At 35.5% G+C, this 22,117-nt stretch overlaps 3 protein-coding genes across 3 annotated transcripts in view; 1 reads left to right on the top strand and 2 right to left on the bottom strand.

Moving 5' to 3' along the window:
* The window catches only part of LOC125653998 (serine/threonine-protein phosphatase 6 regulatory ankyrin repeat subunit B-like), a 1,068,599-nt gene that overhangs the window by 524,434 nt on the left and 522,048 nt on the right, over window positions 1-22,117 (bottom strand). The gene's annotated exons all lie outside the window — the stretch shown is intronic.
* Window positions 1,880-4,207, top strand: LOC125657132 (uncharacterized). Its single transcript, XM_048887799.2, has 2 exons — window positions 1,880-2,098; window positions 2,637-4,207. Exon 2 carries the CDS (start codon window positions 2,642-2,644, stop codon window positions 3,308-3,310), a length of 669 nt encoding a protein of 222 aa, XP_048743756.1. The 5' UTR covers window positions 1,880-2,098; window positions 2,637-2,641; the 3' UTR covers window positions 3,311-4,207.
* Window positions 10,482-21,037, bottom strand: LOC125657117 (uncharacterized). Its single transcript, XM_048887773.2, has 6 exons — window positions 20,840-21,037; window positions 17,660-17,737; window positions 16,446-16,578; window positions 15,846-16,009; window positions 11,908-12,097; window positions 10,482-11,058 (listed from the first exon to the last, which is right to left on the bottom strand). The coding sequence occupies exons 1-6, from the start codon at window positions 20,952-20,954 to the stop codon at window positions 10,575-10,577; spliced, it is 1,164 nt and encodes a 387-aa protein (XP_048743730.2). The 5' UTR covers window positions 20,955-21,037; the 3' UTR covers window positions 10,482-10,574.

Here is a 22,117-nt window from a genome sequence, read left to right as displayed (position 1 = left end):
ACTGCACTAATGAAGTACATCAAGTGCAGGTAACTCTGTACTTTTTTGCAATACTACACAGGGAAAACATGATAAATTTCCTGTCAATTATCTTTGATGGCCAAGTGGTATACCAAAAATCGTGTTTTTGCCACGAACAATTTTAATTATTAAGAAATATTAATGTATGCTTATCCAAATATGAAGTAGATATGGAAGGCTCTGTGGTGTCTTTTATGTGGAGTTTACTAGGATATATAGAATGAAAATGTGAATGAAAAGAGAATTGTTAATAGATAAAATGTCGTCGCTAGATCTAAATTTCAAGTTGAAATCCACAGCAAAAGATATTTTCTTCTCTTGTAGAAACTTTTGAATAAATTCTGTCTCATAAGAATAAAAAATAAAATAAAATAAAATAACCCCAAACAAAACAAATATAGGTAAGCTAATAAAAGAGCACAATATGTGTCCATGGGAATTCCAACAAAGACATGGTCACTAAGACTATGTAAATATTGTCAATTAAGAAATCCAGCATCTATTCAAGATAGACCTCAGAGTACTTGTGCGTAAAACCAGAGTGGTGTTTAACAAAATAAATTTTGAACGAATGATCACAAAATATCAATTTTTCCGTGTTTCAAGTTTTATCTAAGAACCAGCTGTCTATGATATCAAAGAGCCTTTCTTTAATTTGTCATGAGAATGGCTGTCTCAAGTACTGATATGTCACAATTTTTTATATTGTTAATGTGGAAAATAAATGTGATTTCAAATTTACTGAACGTTCTTTGGAGTATTTTAGAATCCACACTTCTGGTATTGTCTCCTTTACAGCAGTTCATATATTCGTAAGGACATTTAATTTATTCAACAATGAATATCTGCAAGCCTTTTTGGGAAGCTTTGGAATCCAGTACATGTATATGGATAGTTTGAGGTCCGGTTTGACTATGGATGAAGCATTTTTCCAATTCGCAGAGCAACTCTTTCATGACATTCGAATACGTGGAAATTGGAGGCTAGTTCAGATAGCTTTGAATTGTTTAACTGCACGTCAAACCCAAGGCGTAAAAATAATTTGCTCCTTCATACACTAGGCATTTAGAAGTCGTGCGTCTTTCGAATGAAGCCTTTAAAAAGAGTGTTACGGTAGATTTATGTATATAGATAACAAAATCGTGGCAAATCACTTATAAATGTGACGTCAAAGTATGAGTTAAATTTTCGTGAAGGGACGTAAAATAAAACTAACAAAGAAAACAAACGCCTTCAATCAGTCGATGAAAGACATTTTGTATGTTCAATTTGTACTCTCTCTTTTCTTCTCTCTTCAATCAGGATGTGACAAATGCTGCAGCTCTTTTAACACATCCTTCTCATCTAATGATGAGTTACCGAACTCAGGATGTACACTTAAGTGGTATATACACAATACATGTACATACTGTTGCATAGAGCTGTATGTTTTTTCTTCAAGTGTTTCTGTAATCCTTGCGTCTAAACGTTAGTCCACAGTGTCTTAAAAATAAAATATAAAAATATGAAATAAAACAAATCATATTTAAATGTAAGTTATTTTCAGTTTCGTGTATGGGTGATTGAAATTGCTAGTAGCAGAATTCTTTAGTCTTTAAGGAAATCTTAACTACTATCCTGTAGATCACAGAAAACATTATCAAATTGAAACTTAAAAAATAAGTTATGAAGTTGATTTATCAGGACATCCATTGAATTTATGTAAAACAAAATGTGGGTATCCGATAACGTCAGCAGAAGTTCATCTGATCTCATTCCTAGTTATTCATAAATGTACTATGTGACATTGAACAATTGCATGTCATTTACAAACCCACGCTGCCTTATTAAAAATTGTTTTGTAAACATATTGTGGGCGAGCTTGCGCCGACAGTATTGAACGTGGATTTCCTTTACTGGAAAAGATTTCCTAGAAGTAAGCACGTGACAAAAAAACCAAAACGTGCAGTGGTTACGGATATATATTAGTGTGATTAAGTCTGAGGATGTTGTAATCTTGTGTAATCTAGGCATTAATGACAGGAACAAATTAAAAAATCACTTTAATACGTGGTTTACGAATTGACCTACGATACAGGTAAGGATAGACGTGCAGCCAGTACTCTAAAATTAAGTTGCATAAGATGAAAAGCTTTAATTGTAATCTTTATACAAATTATTCATATGAAAATGTAATCAACACCGAAGGAATGTGCTGAATATATGTGTAATTCACAATTTATTACATTACTGATGAAGTATGTTAAATTTATTATGATACTATTTGCAGTGGATTTTTCTATATTTATTTCTAGATTATGGAAATGAAGATATATATATATATCAAACCTCAAACTTTGAGCAAAGTTCTACATGTATATGTAAACAATCTGAAAATAATTTTTCAACGATTGACTCTTCCAATAACCAAGTCACAATAAAATTAGTATTCCCATTTGTCTTTTTAAAATGATTGAATTGTTTAGAAAAAATACTCTAGAATTGACTCCAAATTTTCATCCTATATGTATACAAAAGAAATGAGTTAGCTGTCAACCGTAGCTTAGAAGGCATCAATTAACAATAATGATGATAAACATCGCCACTGAATGAAATGTTGAGTGTTGTCTTTTCAGTGATCATGGAGGGATTATACCACTCTATGACGAAAATGGTCCACAAGATCACAGATCCTGTGAGAAAAACAAACAAAAGCAAGTCTATTCCAAACCTGCTACTGATCCCGCCAGATGGAAGTGATGTTAACACTGTTCAGACACGATCTAGATCTTTTTCCAATATTCCCGATGAAAGCATGGAACATGAAACTCAGAAATGTGGTGATAGGCCTAATTGTTTGATAAAAACTTCTTTGGAAGCAACAAATAGAATGCGCCGACAGGACTTAAAACTAAGAAGGCAGGATTTAACCGACAAATCTCTGTATCATAATCAGATATATGAAAATGATATTTCTACACAGAAGGACAGGAGAAAGAAAAAGACACCTCCTAAAAGGCCCCCACCTCCAAAGTTTTCGTTTAGTCGAGATCATGAAAATGTATATGCAAATTTATTCAGATCCACTAGTGATACTCAGATCATGGATACCGTATATGCTAATTTTGAACAAGAGAAATTGGACACGAAAAAATATCGTAGTGATGAAGACGTATCTCTATATGTCAATCAATTTCAAGACGCACGAGATACAAATGTGGAAGAAATGTATATTTTCATGACTGATGACGTCGATTTTGATGACAGTGAATACGTAATAATGTCCCGGGATCGAAGCATGACGTCATAGAAGAACGGGTGTGTGCAAATTACTATCAATTTCAAAGTGATACCTCATTTAGTGATTGTCCTTTCCAAGTTCGTTTTAGCAGTGTAGTTGATGAATTATGCAAGACAGCAATGGTCCTTCATAAAGGACGTCGTTGGAGCTCTTTAGATTTCAATATTACAATATGATGCTTGTCCATTTTACTGTCCGACAATGCTTAGAATATATTCTGAAACGATATAGGCTTATCAGGTAATTTCATCCTACAAACATCGTATCAGATATTGAAGCAAACCCCCCCCCCCCCCAAAAAAAAAACAACCGCAGTCAGAGGAAGGTTTTGAGATAGGAAGGTCGATCAACTTGATCGCGAGTGTGTTTAATGATGTCATGCTAATCTTTTATAACATTCACTATACATATCATAAGAATCTCATCGCACACTCAGAGAATCTCAACGAAGAGTATGACATTATTTGTAGCAGGAAAGGAGACCACTCATGGCTGGATGAGGGGATTGAAACCGGGGCACCTGCAAATACTAGTCAGGTGCTCTAACCATTGGGATATTCAGGCCGCGATATCTACGGTTCATATAACCCAAACCACATCATTTTTAAACACTCGTCTTTCAGCGATGTTTGTCTGTCTGTTCGGGATTTTCTGTTTCTATTTTCATTTCTCTGTCATAGATGTTGCAGAAACTTACAGTTAGCTCTTTTGTGGGTCATTCCATACCATTTCAATCTCTCTTTCAAGAATTTTGCCACTACAATGTATATTTGAATTTTAATGTCATATGGAGGGTACATGATTTGTCATGTAACTCCCCCCACAGGTTTTAACTGAGTGTTTGTGTGGGTATTGAATACAAGAATGTGGCATGGATTTTAATTTTATTAAAATTTTAACACATTATTTATTTTCTAGTTTATGTATCTATTGTTAGTATTTTTATAAGAAATTTACAGGTTATTGAGGAAATATTACATACATACTAAATTGTTTCCCTGTCTCACTCCTCTAAAAGTACTACAGCCAGGGCCTCAATTCTTAGTCTGTATTATATGGGTATCGATGGTTTGCATGTGCCAAGGATTTTTATTTTCTTCATTAATTTATAAAAGGACAGATTGACGGTTTTGAGGAAGTATAAAAAGTGAGTAATTGGTTTGTCCTTTAACTCCTCTCACAGTTGTCAAGCTAAGACATTTGTAAAAAAAAAAACCTTGTAGATGTGCGTATTGGAATGATATTTATTCCCGTCATTTCAAAAATTTCCTTTAATGTTTATGGCAGGTGCATCATGTAACGTTTCCAGTACTTGATCATACATATTGTTGTTAGAGTTAATCAATATGGATGAGTAGTTTTAGTATGGCTTTTTAAATCTACATTTACACATATTTTAAGAGCTACACATGGCTCTGTGACTGAATCAACTCAGTATTCGTCCACACAACACGAGGGGGCGTGTCCAAACAATTTGTCTTTTCATAGAATTTGTCTGGAATACATCAGTGTTGAAACATTTAAAGTACAACCACTGGATACTTTATCATATGTAGCTGACTCTTCTACTTGAGAAGGAAATCATAAATAATTAAAGTCATTTGTCTTAATTTGTCAGGACTATTTTTTCTCATAGAAGGTTAAACTTTTTCTATATGAATAATTAGTCTCATGTAGCATTCAGGCCTGGAGGTTATAAAACTTTAACCGTGCTCATATTCAATTTCAGCCATGTTTGTTTTGAGTGCAACTCTGAGCAAGCTCCAACGTATACTCACAAAATCTTGTGCATGTACTCAATTTGAGTATTAGAAAGGTGAAGATAACGAAAGGTAAATCAATCTCATTATTCCTGTAAGCAATACTTCATAGGGGCAAACACGGACCCCTGGATGTACCAGAGGTGGGATCGAGTGCCTAGGAGGAGTAAACATCCCTTGTCGACGGGTCATACCCGCCATGAGCCCTATATCTTGATCAGGTAAACGGAGTTATCCGTTGTCAAAATCAGTGCATGTGCCAAGAACGGCCAAACAATGGGCATGGCACACAGCAATTTGACCCTTGGATAGGCTGTATTGGCAAACTAGATCGTTATAACAACCATAGAATTTGCGAAATGCTGACTTTAAACGAGACTGTTGAAACCCCTGCACCATCAATTTGTTTGTCAGTAGCCTGCCCCGATTTAAAAACTGACCATAAGCAGAACAAGCTCTTGCGTATCCAGTTGAGAAATGCAGATGATAATGGAATATTGCAACATAAATATAGGAAGTTGACAATGGAGAAGCTGAAATTATCCTGTTTGTCATAAAGTTGAGTTGTTATATTGCCGTTAATATCGATTCCAATAAAATATTTGAGTATGAAGCAGAAGTGGACGACTCTGTGGTGTCCTTTATTTCGAGTTCACAGGGATATAGCGAATAGACATTTGAATGAAAATTATTGTTAATAGATAATACGTCGTCGATATATCGAGAATGATCTTATAAAGTTTTATAACCTTCACCTTTGGATATGAGTACGATTTAAAGCATTGAGTTTGAATCTGAGTATGCAAACGTGCTCAAAAAGATTTATAACCTCTAGATCTGAAGTGAAAGTTATAAAACTTTTATAAAATCATTTTTGTACTCAAATGGAGTACATGCTCAAGACTTTCTAGAGTATGATGTGGAGCTTGGTTGGAGTTGTACTCAAAACAAACATGACTAAGTTTGAGTATGAGTACGGTAAAAGTGTTATGTCCTCCGAGTCTGATCTTAAGATTCTGTTCGCAGCTTACACAAGAAAAATCACAAAACTGTACAGCTATGTACCTTGGTTCACTCCTTACTATGAAAACGTGCGGATAACAGTTATCAATCTCATAAATCCCGTAAATGATACAAAATTAAGAGTTGAGCAAACGGACATCCCTATACACACCAGATGTAGAGTCCCGTGCTCAGGAGGACTAAGCATCCCTTTATGACCGGTTACACCCGTAGTGAGCTCTATATCTTCATCACCGGTTACACCCGTAGTGAGCTCTATATCTTCATCAAGAAAACGCAGTAATCCGTAATCAAAATAAGCATGCAAAAGCGGCCTAATAATTGGTATGAAACACGTTAAACAGCATACAATCTACTGACAGGTTTTGTTTGAAAATTAGATCATTATAACGACCATAGAATTGGTGAAATACGTTCTTTAAACAAGAATGCTGAAACCCCTGTAACATCAGCAATTTTGTCAGTAGGTTGCCTCTAATTAAAAATGGATCATACGTAGAACATGCTCTTGCATATCAATTTAAAAAAAATGTAGTTGGGATAGATATACACCATAAACAATTTACAATGGAAAATTGTGACATAAATATGGAAAATTGAGAGTGGAGAAACTGAAGTTATCCCATTTGTCATGAAGTTAAGTTGTTAGTTTGCCGTTGATATAGATTATGTTCAATGAAATATCCAAATTTGACACCATAATGAAAAAGTACGGAAAGGCGTACAAGTCTATGATTGTATCGCAGAGGGAAATCGCCGTGATATTTTGTCGTTATCCACTACGACTATCAAGTGTTAAGCTGTATGTATGTAAATGCTTGTCAACTGATTATCTAATATTTCTGGTAGATATTATTTACTAGTAAGCCTCCTCCGCGCTACAGTAATTTTGATATCATAATCGCCCTGATATATACTATATGGGATCCGAAAGTCAATCGTGTGTAAACAACGACTTGGCGCAAGTGGAAGACGATAATCGTTTGCTGATATTTTGTGTGCATCTCTGTGAATCTTGCTGAGGGGATGACCCATTTGTTTTTATGCTGTTTTAATCGATCATTGTTTAAGAAAATTACCCTCAAATTTGACGAATGTTTCACAATTTTGGTCAAATATTAACGATTGATTGATTGATTAATGTTTTTCCGCCACACTCAACAATTTTTCAGGTATCTGGTGGCGCCCAGTTTTTATTGGTGGAAGAGAGAACTCAGTTACAATGTACCTGAGAGACAAGCGACCTTCCGAAAGTAAACTGGGAACTTTCTCACTTACCGGCGTGAGCGAGATTCGAACCCGCGCCGACCAGAGGTGAGAGGCCGTGTGATGATGAGCGCGATGCTCTAACCACTCGGCCACGGAGGCCCTTCAAATATTAACGACGCAAGGAATTTTATGACATCCCCTGTATTTTTCAAATAAATCTGACTACGCTTTACCTCTCTAATTACTTATATCTTATAATATATAACAGGGGATGCTTACTCCTCGTAGGCACCTGATCCCACCTATGGTGTGTCCAGGGGTCCGTGTTTGCCCAATTATCTATTTTGTATTGCATGTAGGAGTTATGAGATTGATCACTGTTCGTTATCTTCACCTTGCATCTTTCACGTTTAGGACATATTTCACTTGCACAGAAGCGATTTATTGCAGGAGTATTGAACTGTATACATAGCATTGGGTCACGTGACTGATACGATCATGTGACAATAAAGACATGGGTTCCTCTCTGGTATATTGAATATTTACAATTTCGACTCTGCAGATATTTATCATTATTTAGCATTCAAGTCATGTTTTGAATTGGTTGCCTTTTTTCTTGATTTGTTCAATGCTAAATATAATATAATTAAACGTACTACTTAGTTTATCGGTCTCACGGTGGTGTGACCGGTCGACAGGGGGATGCTCCTCATAAGGAGCTTATCCCACCTCTGGTGTGTCCAGAGGTCCGTGTCTGCCCTTCTATTTCTATTTGTTATGGGTTTTGCAGGATTGATCACTGTTTGTCATCTTCACTCTTTTCTGTAAAACGTTTTAATTTGTCCCGAGGAAGGGAATTTTAGCGGCCGATTTGATGCTATGCATTAAATTTATCTTATAATATGTTTATGTATGTGATATGTTGACGGTGCTGCCATTAGAGCGAGCTCAGCTACATACATGTACACATGCGCGGATTCAGTTTTCCTAGGGAAGCGGATTTCACCCAATGCAATTTTTAAATGTCCATTCGAAACTAGGGACAGACATTTAGTATTTTGCAACTGGAAGTGCATAAAGATGGGTAAATATATTTTAAAGATAAAATAGAAAGGACCGTCGTTAGTTAAATGCAAGGTGAAGATAACGAACAGTGATCAATCTCATAACTCCTACAAGCAATACAAAATAGATAATTGGACAAACACGGACCCCTGGACACACCAGAGGTGGGATCAGGTGCCTAGGAGGAGTAAGCATCCCCTGTTGACCGGTCACACCCGCCGTCACAGCCTACCACATTTAATATTTACTGTTATTCATAATCATGGTGAAGCAGGGAGTGCAATCTTCGAGGACTTACGTATTAAATCTGGGTCAGCAGGATTATGGTTCCGTAAAAGAGCATATTCGAGCTTTAAACTCAAGGTTTCTATAAAATTAAAATGTACCTACTTCCTTACCGTACAATAAGGCAAGATACATGCACACTGGGTTATAAGACGGAAGTGTTGCATAGCTTCCTCTATACAAAGCGGGCACTGTTTGCGAGGCATCCTTTTACAGAGACATTTTATATCCCCACAGATTACGAGTGTCTAAACGCTAACCTGCTGTTTGTAGTGCATCAAAACGGGCATTTGTCTGAAAACCGATAGTACCCGGACGCTGCTTTCTTTAACTTTTAGCTAAAAAAATTATGATTTTTAAATGACATTTCGAGTTCGCGTTCCCTCAGAATTTGTGTATATGATTCAAAATTCCATCTGCTCACCTTGTCCACCCCGGGCGTGAACTGAATTTTGATTTATAATTATCACTTAATGGTTTCTCCATTATATGCGCGGAGTAACCATCCTCTCCCAGTCATTGTCATGAATTTCAGTTATTTAGATGGCCCTCCCTCCGTCAATCTTAGTATCATACCGTTTGTCTGCTTGATATTTTGGCTTAAAGATTGCAGTAGTTATGGAGATATTGACTTTATACCTAAAGCTTCGGGAACCACGTTTTACAAAAGAACTTGCGACTAAGAAGAAATCCTTTTTTGCAATTCATTTTATTCTTTACGATGATGAAATTGTGATTTTAAAGTTTATAAGAAGTCAGTTATGTAATTTTATGTTAACAAAATTAATCAAATTGACAAGATTTTAGAACAATGTCTTAGTCGTAATTAAGTTCTTTTGTAAAACTGTGTCTAAATGTACCACGAAATTCCCACATTTCGAACACACCCCCTCCCCATCTCTATTCATGTTTTTTTTTTAAACTGGTTGTTTAGTTTTGTCGAAGTTGAAACTTTTAAAAATAATTCACGAACAACGCACATCGACTGTTTGACGGATACCAGCAATATGTCCCCTGATTTATTCCGGTGACTCAAAAACACAAGGAAAAAACTAGGAGTAAGATACCGTACAAACAATCACTACAATAGCATGCCTATATACTAAAAATAAATCTCGAGTTGACACATATTGGTGTACTCTTCTTCGTATGATTAACTGAGCCTTGTAAGGTGTCTGTGGCTGTCCCTGCTAAGATACAAGCATACTAGGGGTTTAATGTTCAAGATAAATTATTGTATTATACATTCTATATCTGTACCTCAATGCATCATGTGAAAGGTGAAGATAACGAACAGTGATCAATCTCATAACTCCTACAAGCAACACAAAATAGAGAGTTGGGCACAAACGGACCCCTGGACACACCAGAGGTGGGATCAGGTGCCTAGGAGGAGTAAGGATCTTCTGTGGACTGGTCACACCCGCCGTAAACCCTATATCGTTATAAGGTAAACGGAGCTATCCGTAGTCAAAATCAATGTGCCGAGAAGGCCCAACAATCGGTATGAAAGAAATCGGACAGCATTTGACCCAATGATATGTTGCATTGGCAAATTAGATCGTTATAACTACCATAGAATTTGCGAAATACTGACTTTAAACGAGACTGTTGAAACCCTTGCACCATCAACTTTGTCAGTAGCCTGCTTCACATCACGTGTATTGTAATGTTTATACTGTCTGTTCAGTGGGGCATAATATACATATACGCTGTGTTTATATACTGTCCTTACCGTTTTTACTATATGTAGTATGTCCAATGGGATGATTTCAACCCGTTTTTCCCTTTGAACAAAATTTCACTTAAATCAAATAAAGAAATAGAAAACGAATACGCGGGAAAACATTTTTCTTTTTATTAAAAACATTTCTCGATCTCTACACAATTTTATACGAATTTACCGTTTGGACTGCAACATGTCTACACCTTTAGAACCGAGCTTTACATTTCATTGAAATATTCTTTAAATCGATGATATTGCACAATTTTAGATATGTTTTTAATGACTCCGGGATAGGTAATTTTTCCACAAAAGGAAAAAGTGACGTATCCTTACTAACAGTCCTCAAGTGTTCCCTAATCACTGAACGACAGGTCTGCTTTAAGCTCCGTGCCTCCTCGGCGTTAACACCATGTCTCTCCAATTGTTCCTTGATATACCTATTGTCGAGATCATCGTTTGTGTAGTGGTAGCCGGCCGCAAGAAATGTTTTCAGCAAAGTGTCAAAATCGACACAGTTTTCATCTCTAAAATAACGATTATGACTAGAAAACTGCTGTATGACATCACGGAGTTTATACAGATTTGGATCCACTCCGTGCTGTAGAAGTAAAATTGCCGTATCACAGGTAAAATACGGTCCCGGGATGTTTAATGTCGTAGGCAAATTTGCACTATAGACTTTTCCTCTCCTGAAAATAACGAATTACACAATTATACGAAAGCCCAGAAGGCTCATTTGAGATTCGAAATTCAAAAATACGAGATTCGAAATTAAATATGATCAACATTTTGAGCTTGTTTACATTTCCAACACCAAAATAGAAGAAATCGTACAGGCCATCGGAATACAAAGCCCACTAGAGATAACCCTTATCAGCATGCAGTATATAGCTGCTTTCACAAAAATTCCCGTATTCGAAAATCGTGACAATGGCATCACAGTAAAATTAGCATTTGAAAAAAAATCCTTGAGTATATGGAATAAAAATATTTAAAATTAAAACGCGTTAACCGTAGGCCTCAAGGGGCAGTGAGTATGTCATTCATAATGTTTGTTTTCCGACCAAAAAAAATATCACACACCAGTTTTGGTGACAATTTAAAAGAGTTTGAATGTGTTCAAAAATTTAAAAATGCACGTCGAACGTATACGACTGCGGTTGGCAATTGATCATCTGAGTGGCTCAGGTAAGCTAATAAGTACTTTTTTTGTCTTTGATACATGTACTGTTACCAATTGTAATGATAGCCATTTCCTCATGAAAATATTTTGATAAATATAATAAATCTGTTTGAACAGCTGGGAATTACGACAGCAATGAATATAAGAAATGGGTTTCATTTTTGGAAATAGATTACAGAATGAAATGCAAGACTTCATGTCGACATAATTTTCATGAGGCGTTTTTACATTTTCAAATCTGAATCATTACTGTCCAAGGGCGGTGTTTTTGTCAATCAATCAAAACGTTGTTTTTTTTAAAATCGGCATATAATAACTAAAACGGAATTGTCTCATCATTTTTTTGTTACCTTACCCATAAAACAGACAAGGTCCCCAGCATGTTGTGTTTAATTTCACTCCCGCAGCAAGATAGAGATCAAGGATTGTTGCCATGGAATCTGATGACCTTGAATACAACGGTTCGATGATACTATACAGCTCACTCTCTGGTTTCTGTAAATTAATGAACTGTTGTCGTCCTCTGAATCCGTTAACATCCGCGCCTAGGAAATAGTGAACTTTATGCTATATTTTTACCCTTTTCCTTTTATGTCGTATTCATGTTTAGATACTAATTTTAGATGTTAATTTTATGGTTGTGTATATGTTTTGATGCAGGAGAACAATGGAAACTAGCTATATGCTAATTTGTGTTATCCTGGATAAATAAAGGCTATTATTATTATTATCCAAAGAAACGTTTCTAAAAACAAAAATATTGAAGCAAATAAAAGAAAATTTAACAGACTGGTATGCAGAGAAGCATCCATGCTTAAGATATATTCTGCCAGATCAAACTACAGTTCACCTATCAGAATGAAGCATGTCTTATTGACTTTGTCAGGTTACAACATAGGAAACGTCAAAAGATCAAGCGTTAAATGACAAAGATCAAACATTAAATGACAAAGATCAAGCGTTAAATGACTAAGAGGTCCATTGGCCTTAACTGCCACCTGTCACCCAACGAAGCTCTGCTTGTTGATAATCTAACGAATGTATCTATCAGACCGCAAGTCGTTATTTTTAAAATAAAAAATGAAGTGTCTCCATACTAGTAGAAGTTATCCCATTTCCCCCCTAACATTTGTTTTGTTGAGTCAATTTTACCTGAAGAACCTTGTCAAATGAGTCCATGATGAGCTCGAAATAAAGGACACCACAGAGTCGTCCACTTCTGCTTCATACTTAGATATTTTATTGAAAGTAGACATTAACGGCAAACTAACAACTCAACTGTATGACAAACGGGATGATTTCAGCTTCTCCATCGTCAACTTCCCACATTTATGTAGCAATATTCCATTATCACTGCATATAGTGTTTATACATCTCAACTGATTCGATATGCAAGAGCTTGTTCTGGGTATAGTCAGTTTTTAAATCGAGATAAGCTACTGACAAACAAGTTGATGGTACAGGGATTTCAACAGTCTCGATTGAAGTCAGCATTTTGCAAATTCTATGGTCGTTATAACGATCTAGTTCGTCAATACAACCTCTCATTGGGCCAAATGCTGTCTGACGTCTTTCATACCGATTGTTAGGCCGTTCTGGGCACACTGATTTTGACTGCGGATAACTCCGTTTACCTGATCAGGATATGGGGCTCACGGTGGGTGTGACCGGTCAACAGGGGATGCTTACTCCTCCTAGGCACCTGATCCCACCTCTGGTGTGTCCAGGGGTCCGTGTTTGCCCAACTATCTATTTTGTATTGCCTGTAGGAGTTATGAGATTGATCACTGTTCGTTATCTTCACCTTGTATAGGGCTCACGGCAGGTGTGGCCGGTCGACAGGGGACACTTACTCCTCTTAGACACTTGATCCCACCTCTGGTGTGTCCAGGAGTCCGTGTTTGTCCAACTCTGTATTTTGCATTGCTTATAGAAGTTATGAGATTGATCACTGTTTGTTTTCTCCGCCTTTCATACTAATTTTGACTTCGTTTACCTTGTCAAAATATAACGCTCACGGCGGGTGTGACCGGTCAACAAGGGGTGCTTACTCCTCTAAGACACTTGATCCCACCTCTGGTGTGTACAAGGGTCCGTGTTTGTCCTACTCATAATTTTGTATTCTTTTAAGGGTTTATGAAAGTGATCACTGCTCGCAATCTTTATTTGTTCATTCGTTTACAAATTTATGGTGAAAGGGACTGGTTCACGATTTTTGATAAAAATATTTTCCAGTTTTGATGTTAAACACTAGAAATATAACTGATTTATTGTTGACAGCCAAAATTTTGACCTTCTGAATGAAAGAATGAGAGCTATATTTTAGCCTTAAATATGTGTTATGTAAACAAACAAGTGAAATAATGATTTTGAAATATAATGCATCTTAATTTTGCATGGTCACAAATTTTGACTTGTAGATGATACATTTCACCCCAAAAATGCTTGAAATGTGAAAGATATAATAATACTTGGATCGATATCCATTCCTTTTGAAAATTTCATAAACAATAGCATACCGCAAATCTTTGTTTACAAAACAAATAATAATCTCTCTATAACGAGCTTCTGTGATGATATAAAACCTTAATTTTCATGTGAAATCTTTCAAACACATTAGACAGTAGATTTTGATCATTAAAAGGGAAAAACAAAATGTTGGGTAAAATCGTGAATCAGTCCCTTTAAGGTAAATATCCATGTACACATGATTGATTCAGACTCCTGACACTATATCTGGTCATAAGAAGTCTTCATGCAGAGTGTTTCTTCCAATGGTCAAATAAAATAACTTAATTTTTATTAAGTTAAAATTGTAATGCCAGGATAAGCTATAGAATCTCAAAAGCTAATTCTCTTGGTGGTTCTTATAAATTTGCACTATTACGATGTTGGTATGAAGACCATTGTTATGGTGGAAGGAAATCAGAGAAAACTCACGTGTGTGAGGGAGGCCCACTATGCATTACCATATACACATGTACCACTACCACCGATAACGATAATACACTACTCAACATTTGATAAGGATCACTAGGTTATATGTGTGTAATTTACCGCTAACATAACAAAAGACATAAATTTGACTCAGAAACGTGTTTACTCAGGTTATGAATGAAAATTCATGAACGGCATGAACTTTTATCAATACGGAATGCTTGAAATCTGATAACAACACCAAAAGGCATTTCATTACAAAAAGTTAACAGCAAACCAGAGAAAGAATTACACAGTTTTTGGGGATAGTCCATCATTACACTTAGTCGATGAAGTGTCAATACCGGGTATGGCCTCCCCTTGCATCAATGACGGCTTGACAACGTCGAGCCATGCTGTCAATAAGCACCCGGATGTTTCCAATGGGAAGATTGTTCCACTCTTCCACGAGGGCGTTTTCGAGCTCTGCCAAAGTCGTGGGTTGTGCTCTACGGCGTGAAAGGGCAACCTGCAGCATGTTCCATACATGCTCAATCGGGTTCAAGTCTGGCGAGCGCGCTGGCCAGTCCATACGGACAATTGTCTCCTGCTGAAGGTACTGCTCCACCACCCTGGCGCGATGAGGACGGGTGTTATCATCCATCAGGATGAACTCAGGACCAACAGCACCAGCGTAGAGTCTGACGTAAACATCGAGGATCTCATCCCGGTACCGCACCCCCGTCATTGTTCCTGTCTCCAGGACATGAAGATCTGTTCTTCCATCCCTGCTGATTCCACCCCAGACCATGATGGAACCACCGCCAAAACGGTCATGTTCACTGATGTTGACATCATGGAAACGTTCACGTCAAGCATTCCAATACATCTGCCCAGTTGTTCTGTCGTCAGGCGACGCCGCACACATTGAGGGGACATTGTGTTGATAAACGTAATGTAAACACTCAAGCGAGTTTGAAATTTTAGAAAGAATCAGACACCGATGCCTGAGTGAAAATCGTACAATGGTAGCAAAAGCATAAACTGTGATGAGAAACGCATTTCCGATGGCATGAAATGCACGTGCAAGTTTGTTGAAGACGTTTTTGATTTCACTTGGACACAATATTGCCAGTTATGCAGTTATTAATTTTTTTAAACAGAAAAATATCTATGATTCTTATCAAAGTTTGAGTAGTATAGTTTTATCCATTTCATATGTAATACTGCAGAAAATGGCATACGCATGGAAATCATAATTGAACAAATGTCGAAGTCGGAATTATAGAAAGAACTATATCAGAATAGCGTGTTACCATTTGATATTGTACAAGTATATCAGAATTGCGTTTTTTAAATTTCTCCATACAGCCATACCTGCGTTTAATAAAATCTTTACAATGTCTGGGTCCCTCGCCGCTGCTGCGTAATACAAAGGAGGAACTGCCTCTTTAGTAGAAGTATATCTATACTCATTTGGGCGTAGATTGATGTCTGCCCCTTCCTCAATAAGCCTCTTTACTAATTCTACATCGTGGAACCTGAAATGTGATAAAGAACTTTGTAGATTGAAGTCGAAATATAATATCGTTTTTCTTTCATATTTTTCCCAACCAATCACAGGGTGATTGTGAAGCGGGAGCCATTATCTATATAACTTCCCAGCTATACAGGTGATGAACAGCAGATTCTTTTATTTTGTGTAAACCAACACTATCTACTAAAACAGTGTCTCGAAAAGAATCGATGAAATTCAAGGAAAATAAATATTATTTCTAATATTTGTATTTTACTTTCATCATGTTCATTTCTGACGTATTATATTTATCAAGATTCACAAGTTCATTGTTCACAGTTCACAACTGCAACGCGTTTATGAGGAAATGGCTACCATCACAATTGTTAACAATCTTAAAAAAACATTGAAAAATGTAAATATTTATCATTACATGTGCATTTATATATCGTGAAACTTACATGCAGGCGATGACGAGGGGTGTATATTCCCTGAGCTCCTTCATAACGGAGTTCTCATCTGTATAACCGTACATACCGCGGATCTTTACTTTCACTTCCAAGATTATTATGTCATTCACAGAACCCGAGTCAACTGCAAATTACAAAGAAATGATCAATTTAAGGAATCGATGACTAGTTTTTTGTACATGTAAAGTGATTAACCACAATGGAAAACGTAATAATTTGCATGACGATGAAACCGTTATTCATAGGTTATCACGCTTTCCATTGTACTAGTAAAAACTTGAAAACGACGCATGACATTTCTTGTTAATTTCTATGGTCCCCGCCAACTGACTGCATGACAAATGTGGGAAAATGAACACATCATCTTCCCGAATCAACGGTTTCTGATCTGCTCCGTAATTTTATATGAAGCGGAGCAGGTCAGAAACCCTTGTGAATACAAAATGGAACTTCAAAGGTTTACAACGGAATGTAAATATAGATGTTGAAATTTTTAAGTTTTCTAACGTATCAAAGACCTTGTTTTAGATATCCAAATGATTTAAAAAAATGCTCCATCAAGTTTCTTTGCGAGAAATTTCAAGGTTATTACCCTGTGTTTAGTCATAGCACACATACCTTACTATGATAGTTCCATTCTCTCACCTGAGGGCGCGTTACGCAAGCTTCACATAGCACGCATACTTTAGTTTGATAGTTCTATAATTTGGGCTAATTTTCTGTTATACACGTATTTCTATTGGAGCACCTTTTCTGTGATTGTCCTCACGATTAACTATGTACCATTCACATATCTGACTTAAAATTGAATCTCAAAGTCCTAGATCTATGTCAAAATCTTCAGATCTCGTTGCTGGAATGTATTAAATTTTGATATCGTTAATTGTATTTACTATGCTCTATCTTTTTTTCAAATAATATTAGAAAGTATCAAAATAGAGGGAGGAGATGTAGTGATTTCACAGAATAGTATAGAATTAATATATTACATAAAAAGAATACTTTATCAAGGTTTTAAACTCGTAAGATAGGGGTAGCCGTGAAAAATGAATCGCATGAAAATTTCTAATTCTACAACACATTGTACAACAGTCACTGTGTGTGCAAGGCTTGCAAGCCTTACATGTATAAACGACATATCAAGGAAAAAATAAGGAAATGTATAGCTTTGTGTATACTGATCAAGTAGTCCTAAATGTACTCACGGGAGTTCCAAGCATGGTGGACAAGGTCATCCCTTTTCTTGCAGATGACTGGTTTCGATGACCATATTTGCCCCATGACTAAAAGAGAAAGAAAATAGGATATGGTAAATATTTTTACAATTTATAATGAAATTATCAAATGGCTGAGACATTTCTCTTTCTGGTTGAAACAATGCCACGGCTTGACTTCGGCAACCAGGGTGTACCTACATGTACGTGTACGCACGTGCTTCAACGTCATTTTGCAAAAACGAAAGAAAAGAGAAAAACTTAAATTTACAGATACTAATGATAAAATGCATATTTTTTTTTTACCTTCGTACAGGCCGTCCATTGGTTCTAATATTGCTTACACAATATTGGGTTATCACATATTATTTGTTTGGCAGTAAACCGTCAACAGAACAATAGACAAACACAGAAAATTCGAATATATCATACCAAAATGGTGCCAACGATCCCGACATATTTTAGAGCTGCGATGTCTTTTATGATAACTTCGAAAATATATATGTTTTGCAATTGAATGAAAGCAACTATATTTTTAAAGCAAATTATTCTTTACAAGTCTACACTCAGAAATCTTAAAGTTACCTTCCACAAATCACTGAATTACAGGGGCTTCGCTGTGGACCTCAGTTTCGAAACCCCATGTCTTTATTTGCATGCACCTAAATTCTCTCCTAACTATATGTACGTCTCTGCTCAGTGAATATCAATTTAGAGATTAGCATCACTTTCATGGGGTTGATAAAACGGGGTGTCAAATTAATCAAAAGTTAATAATTGTATTTATTATATGATCGAAGAATTCCCAATTTTTGTAAATGACTGAGATCCATCAAATTACAAAATTAGAATGATATGTTCACATGCACGTGGCTTGGGGGTGATATTCACCCCCAAGCCACGTGCATGTGAACATATCATTCTAATTTTGACGTTTGATTTCTCCAAACATTGAACCAAAATCAAATTGAGGATTTCCAAAAGAAACTATTGTTTATGATTTTTTGATCGTTTAATGAAAAATTGGAATTTATTTTATAGAGAAATAAAGTACACTGGAAACAGCATGTGTTTATAAGGAAGACAACGAAATACATATTTTGTTTATCAGGGAGGCAACAAGGGATACAACATGACAATGTTTTGGTTTATTAAGGAAACATGATATTTTTTTTTATTTATTAAGGAGACAAGATATATATACATTATTTATTAAGGAGACAAGATAGATTTTTTATCATTAAGGAGACAAGATAGATCTTTTTTTTTTAAATTAAGGAGACAATATAGATTTTTTTGTTTATCAGGGGGACAACAAGGGATACAAAAACATAATTGTTTTATTTATTAAAGAGACAACTAGATATATTTTTTGATTATTAAGGAGACAAGATAGATTTGTTTTTTTTATCATTAAGGAGGCAAGATAGATCTTCTTCTTTTTTTTTTTTTTTATTAAGGAGACAAGATAGATGGTTTTTATTTATTAAGGAGACAAGATATTTTTTTGTTGTTGATTAAGGAGACAAGATAGATTTTTTGGTTTATTAAGGAGACAAGATAGATTTTTTGGTTTATTAAGGAGACAAGATAGATTTTTGTTTGTTTATTAAGGAGACAACAAGATAGATTTTTTTTGTACACAAAGAAGAATGGTAATGTTGGTAGGGTCTGTTTTTATATTGTGTGAAGTCACTCAAATCATCAGATCTGTTTTCATCTGCTATATAGCCACTGTTGCCACAATGTTTATATTTTGTTAATCACATGTTGTAAACAGATATATTGCTACAGTTTGTACATATGTACATATTGTGAACACATATTGTATATTTGTATGAATACTTATATGTATTTTCGCAATACCTATATACTATTGGTACGGAGAATAAAGAATTTATTGAATGGTTTTTACAGCATGGGTAGGGGTAAATTTTTGATAAAGATTTACAAGTTCAAACTCACTTAATCATTAAGAATATCACACATAAACTTTAAAACAGAGAATAGCGTGTAGTATGTAGATGACCGACCGGCGAGCATTTATTTACAAGTGTCTCGACAACAGAGGATAGCGTGTAATATGTAGGTGGCCGACTGGCGAGCATTTATTTACAAGTGTCCCGAAAATTCATTGAAAATGTTTGTCAGGAAATTTGGTCTTCCAAATCATTTTAGTACATTGACCTTGGTTACAAAGTAGTCAAAATGAAATTTCGCATACCTTGATGTGGTGTAGATACATGCATGAAGGTCAATAACTCGAAAAGTTCTCGTGTATTGATATCGATGGGATTTAACAAAACGTGCTACAAACTTTCTGGGTTTCTTTAAATGATGAAAAGGAATGAATTTATGTTTTTATAAGAAAAATGAAAATATATTACTATATGAAATATAATATGTTCCTGTGATTCCTCAATTCATAGAAAATTTACAAGTCCCTTATTTTTTTTAAGGAATTTTACATCTCTCTCTCTCTCTCTCTCTCTCTCTCTCTCTCTCTCTATATATATATATATATATATATAAAGGAAACCAAGACATATTATATATCAGCCCATTTTTTTTATCACATGTCTTTTAATGTGATAAAGATAAAATTAGTATATTTTAAATTAAATTTCACAATTTTTTTCTTATTATATATATATTGAAAAATACTCCGACTATGCTTTCAATGTAATATGGGAAAAGTTTTTAATAATTATTTAGATACATTTTCATTTTGCTGTAACATTGAGGTACCCCCCTGCCCTCATTTCTTCTCTCTTTGATAACGAGCCCGCAATGTTACAGTATTGTTTACTAGTGTATTTCGTTACAGCACCGATATGAATGATTAATATTGTATTTGCATATTGTGACAGGCAAGGAGGACTGTGAGTAAACCAGCCATCGGTGTCCGCTATGTTCAAGTAATAACAAATTCAACGTCATGTCTATAAATACATACATCACATGCCTATATGATGTAAATACATGCATATATACATATAGACCTAGATTAATCAAACTACAATAACACATACAAAACTCAGTCTGTAATTATGAGTTAGTGTCAATTTGATTTTCAGACATATTGTGTTCAAGTAAATGTACAGCATTTAAAAGCGATTAAACATCCCCATACAATCGTTTATTGCATGCCCGAGTTTCACTAACACTTACCTTTCGATATTTGTTTGTTAATGTCCCACACCACGTGATGACTCAAGACTAGTCGTGTCTCCGATATAAGGTGCAGGTGTGTATCACTTCTATATTTATAAACGTCTTTCAACATGTTCAACCGTTAATTCAGTCATGAACATAAAACAGGGTAAAATTTGACCTCTTGACGTTTATAATTGCTATACCTATATGGTATACCATATGGGTAATATCTACACTACTTTATATTTAATGCACAAAACATATTTTGAAAAGGGATTCTCAAGGGCCGCTTTACCCACAAACATCTCTCTCTCTCTCTCTCTCTCTCTCTCTCTCTCTCTATACATATATACAAGATAATTTTTTTTAAAAAGGGAAAAGAAAAACCTTAGCCAAAAAAAAAAAAATTAATCTTGTCTGTTTACCGAAATACATCCCATCGTCTTATTAAAAAATCTTTGACCGCCTTTTCCCCCCTCCGGATTTAGTTATTCTCTATTATACACTTCGCTTTTTTGAAATAGCAATACAGTGGCGGATCCAGGGTGGGGTATGGAGGTTGCCTCCCTCCATCGTCTGGTTGAACAGTTTAAACAAAAATGGTTATAAAGTACAAACTTTGTCCCCCACCACACACACATACCTTGAAAATTTTCTTGATCCGTCCCTGCAATATCTAACGTGTTTCATTCAATATGTCGGTGTAAGAAGCTCGAGATATTTGGGGTATATTGATAGAAAATTATTATATTTTTCGTGCAGTTCCCCAGACTACCATCACACGCAAATATCTATAGCGGGTGTGGGTAGCCTTTAGATTTTTATCATATATATTTATTTACACATTTAAAAACTATTGTCCAATGCTGCGCTGTACATTTGGAAAGAAATTTATAAGATTGTGAATATTTCAATGAAATTGCGTCGTTTTTGGTATCGAATGTAAGAACATGAGGTATAGAATCAAGTGAATGTAAGAACATGAGGTATAGAATCAAGTGAATGTAAGAACATGAGGTATAGAATCAAGTGAAATACCTAATATATCGGTAATATCCTTTATGAGATAACTTGAATGATTGTCTATTGTTTAACGTCCCTCTCGAGAATTTTTCGCTCATATTGCCTATTTGAATATATTTTATTGTATAAATATACGAAGGGATTGGTTACAAGTTCTAGCAACTTAGACAACCTCTCCCGTATACACAATATATTATGTTATACATGTACAAATAAAGACTGTCGTACCACAGAAAATATAATATTTGTTATAATGTACAATTATGATAG

This window comes from Ostrea edulis, chromosome 7 (assembly GCF_947568905.1).
Source record: "Ostrea edulis chromosome 7, xbOstEdul1.1, whole genome shotgun sequence".
Lineage (NCBI taxonomy): Eukaryota > Metazoa > Mollusca > Bivalvia > Ostreida > Ostreidae > Ostrea > Ostrea edulis.
This window is presented reverse-complemented; position numbering and strand designations above follow the sequence as displayed.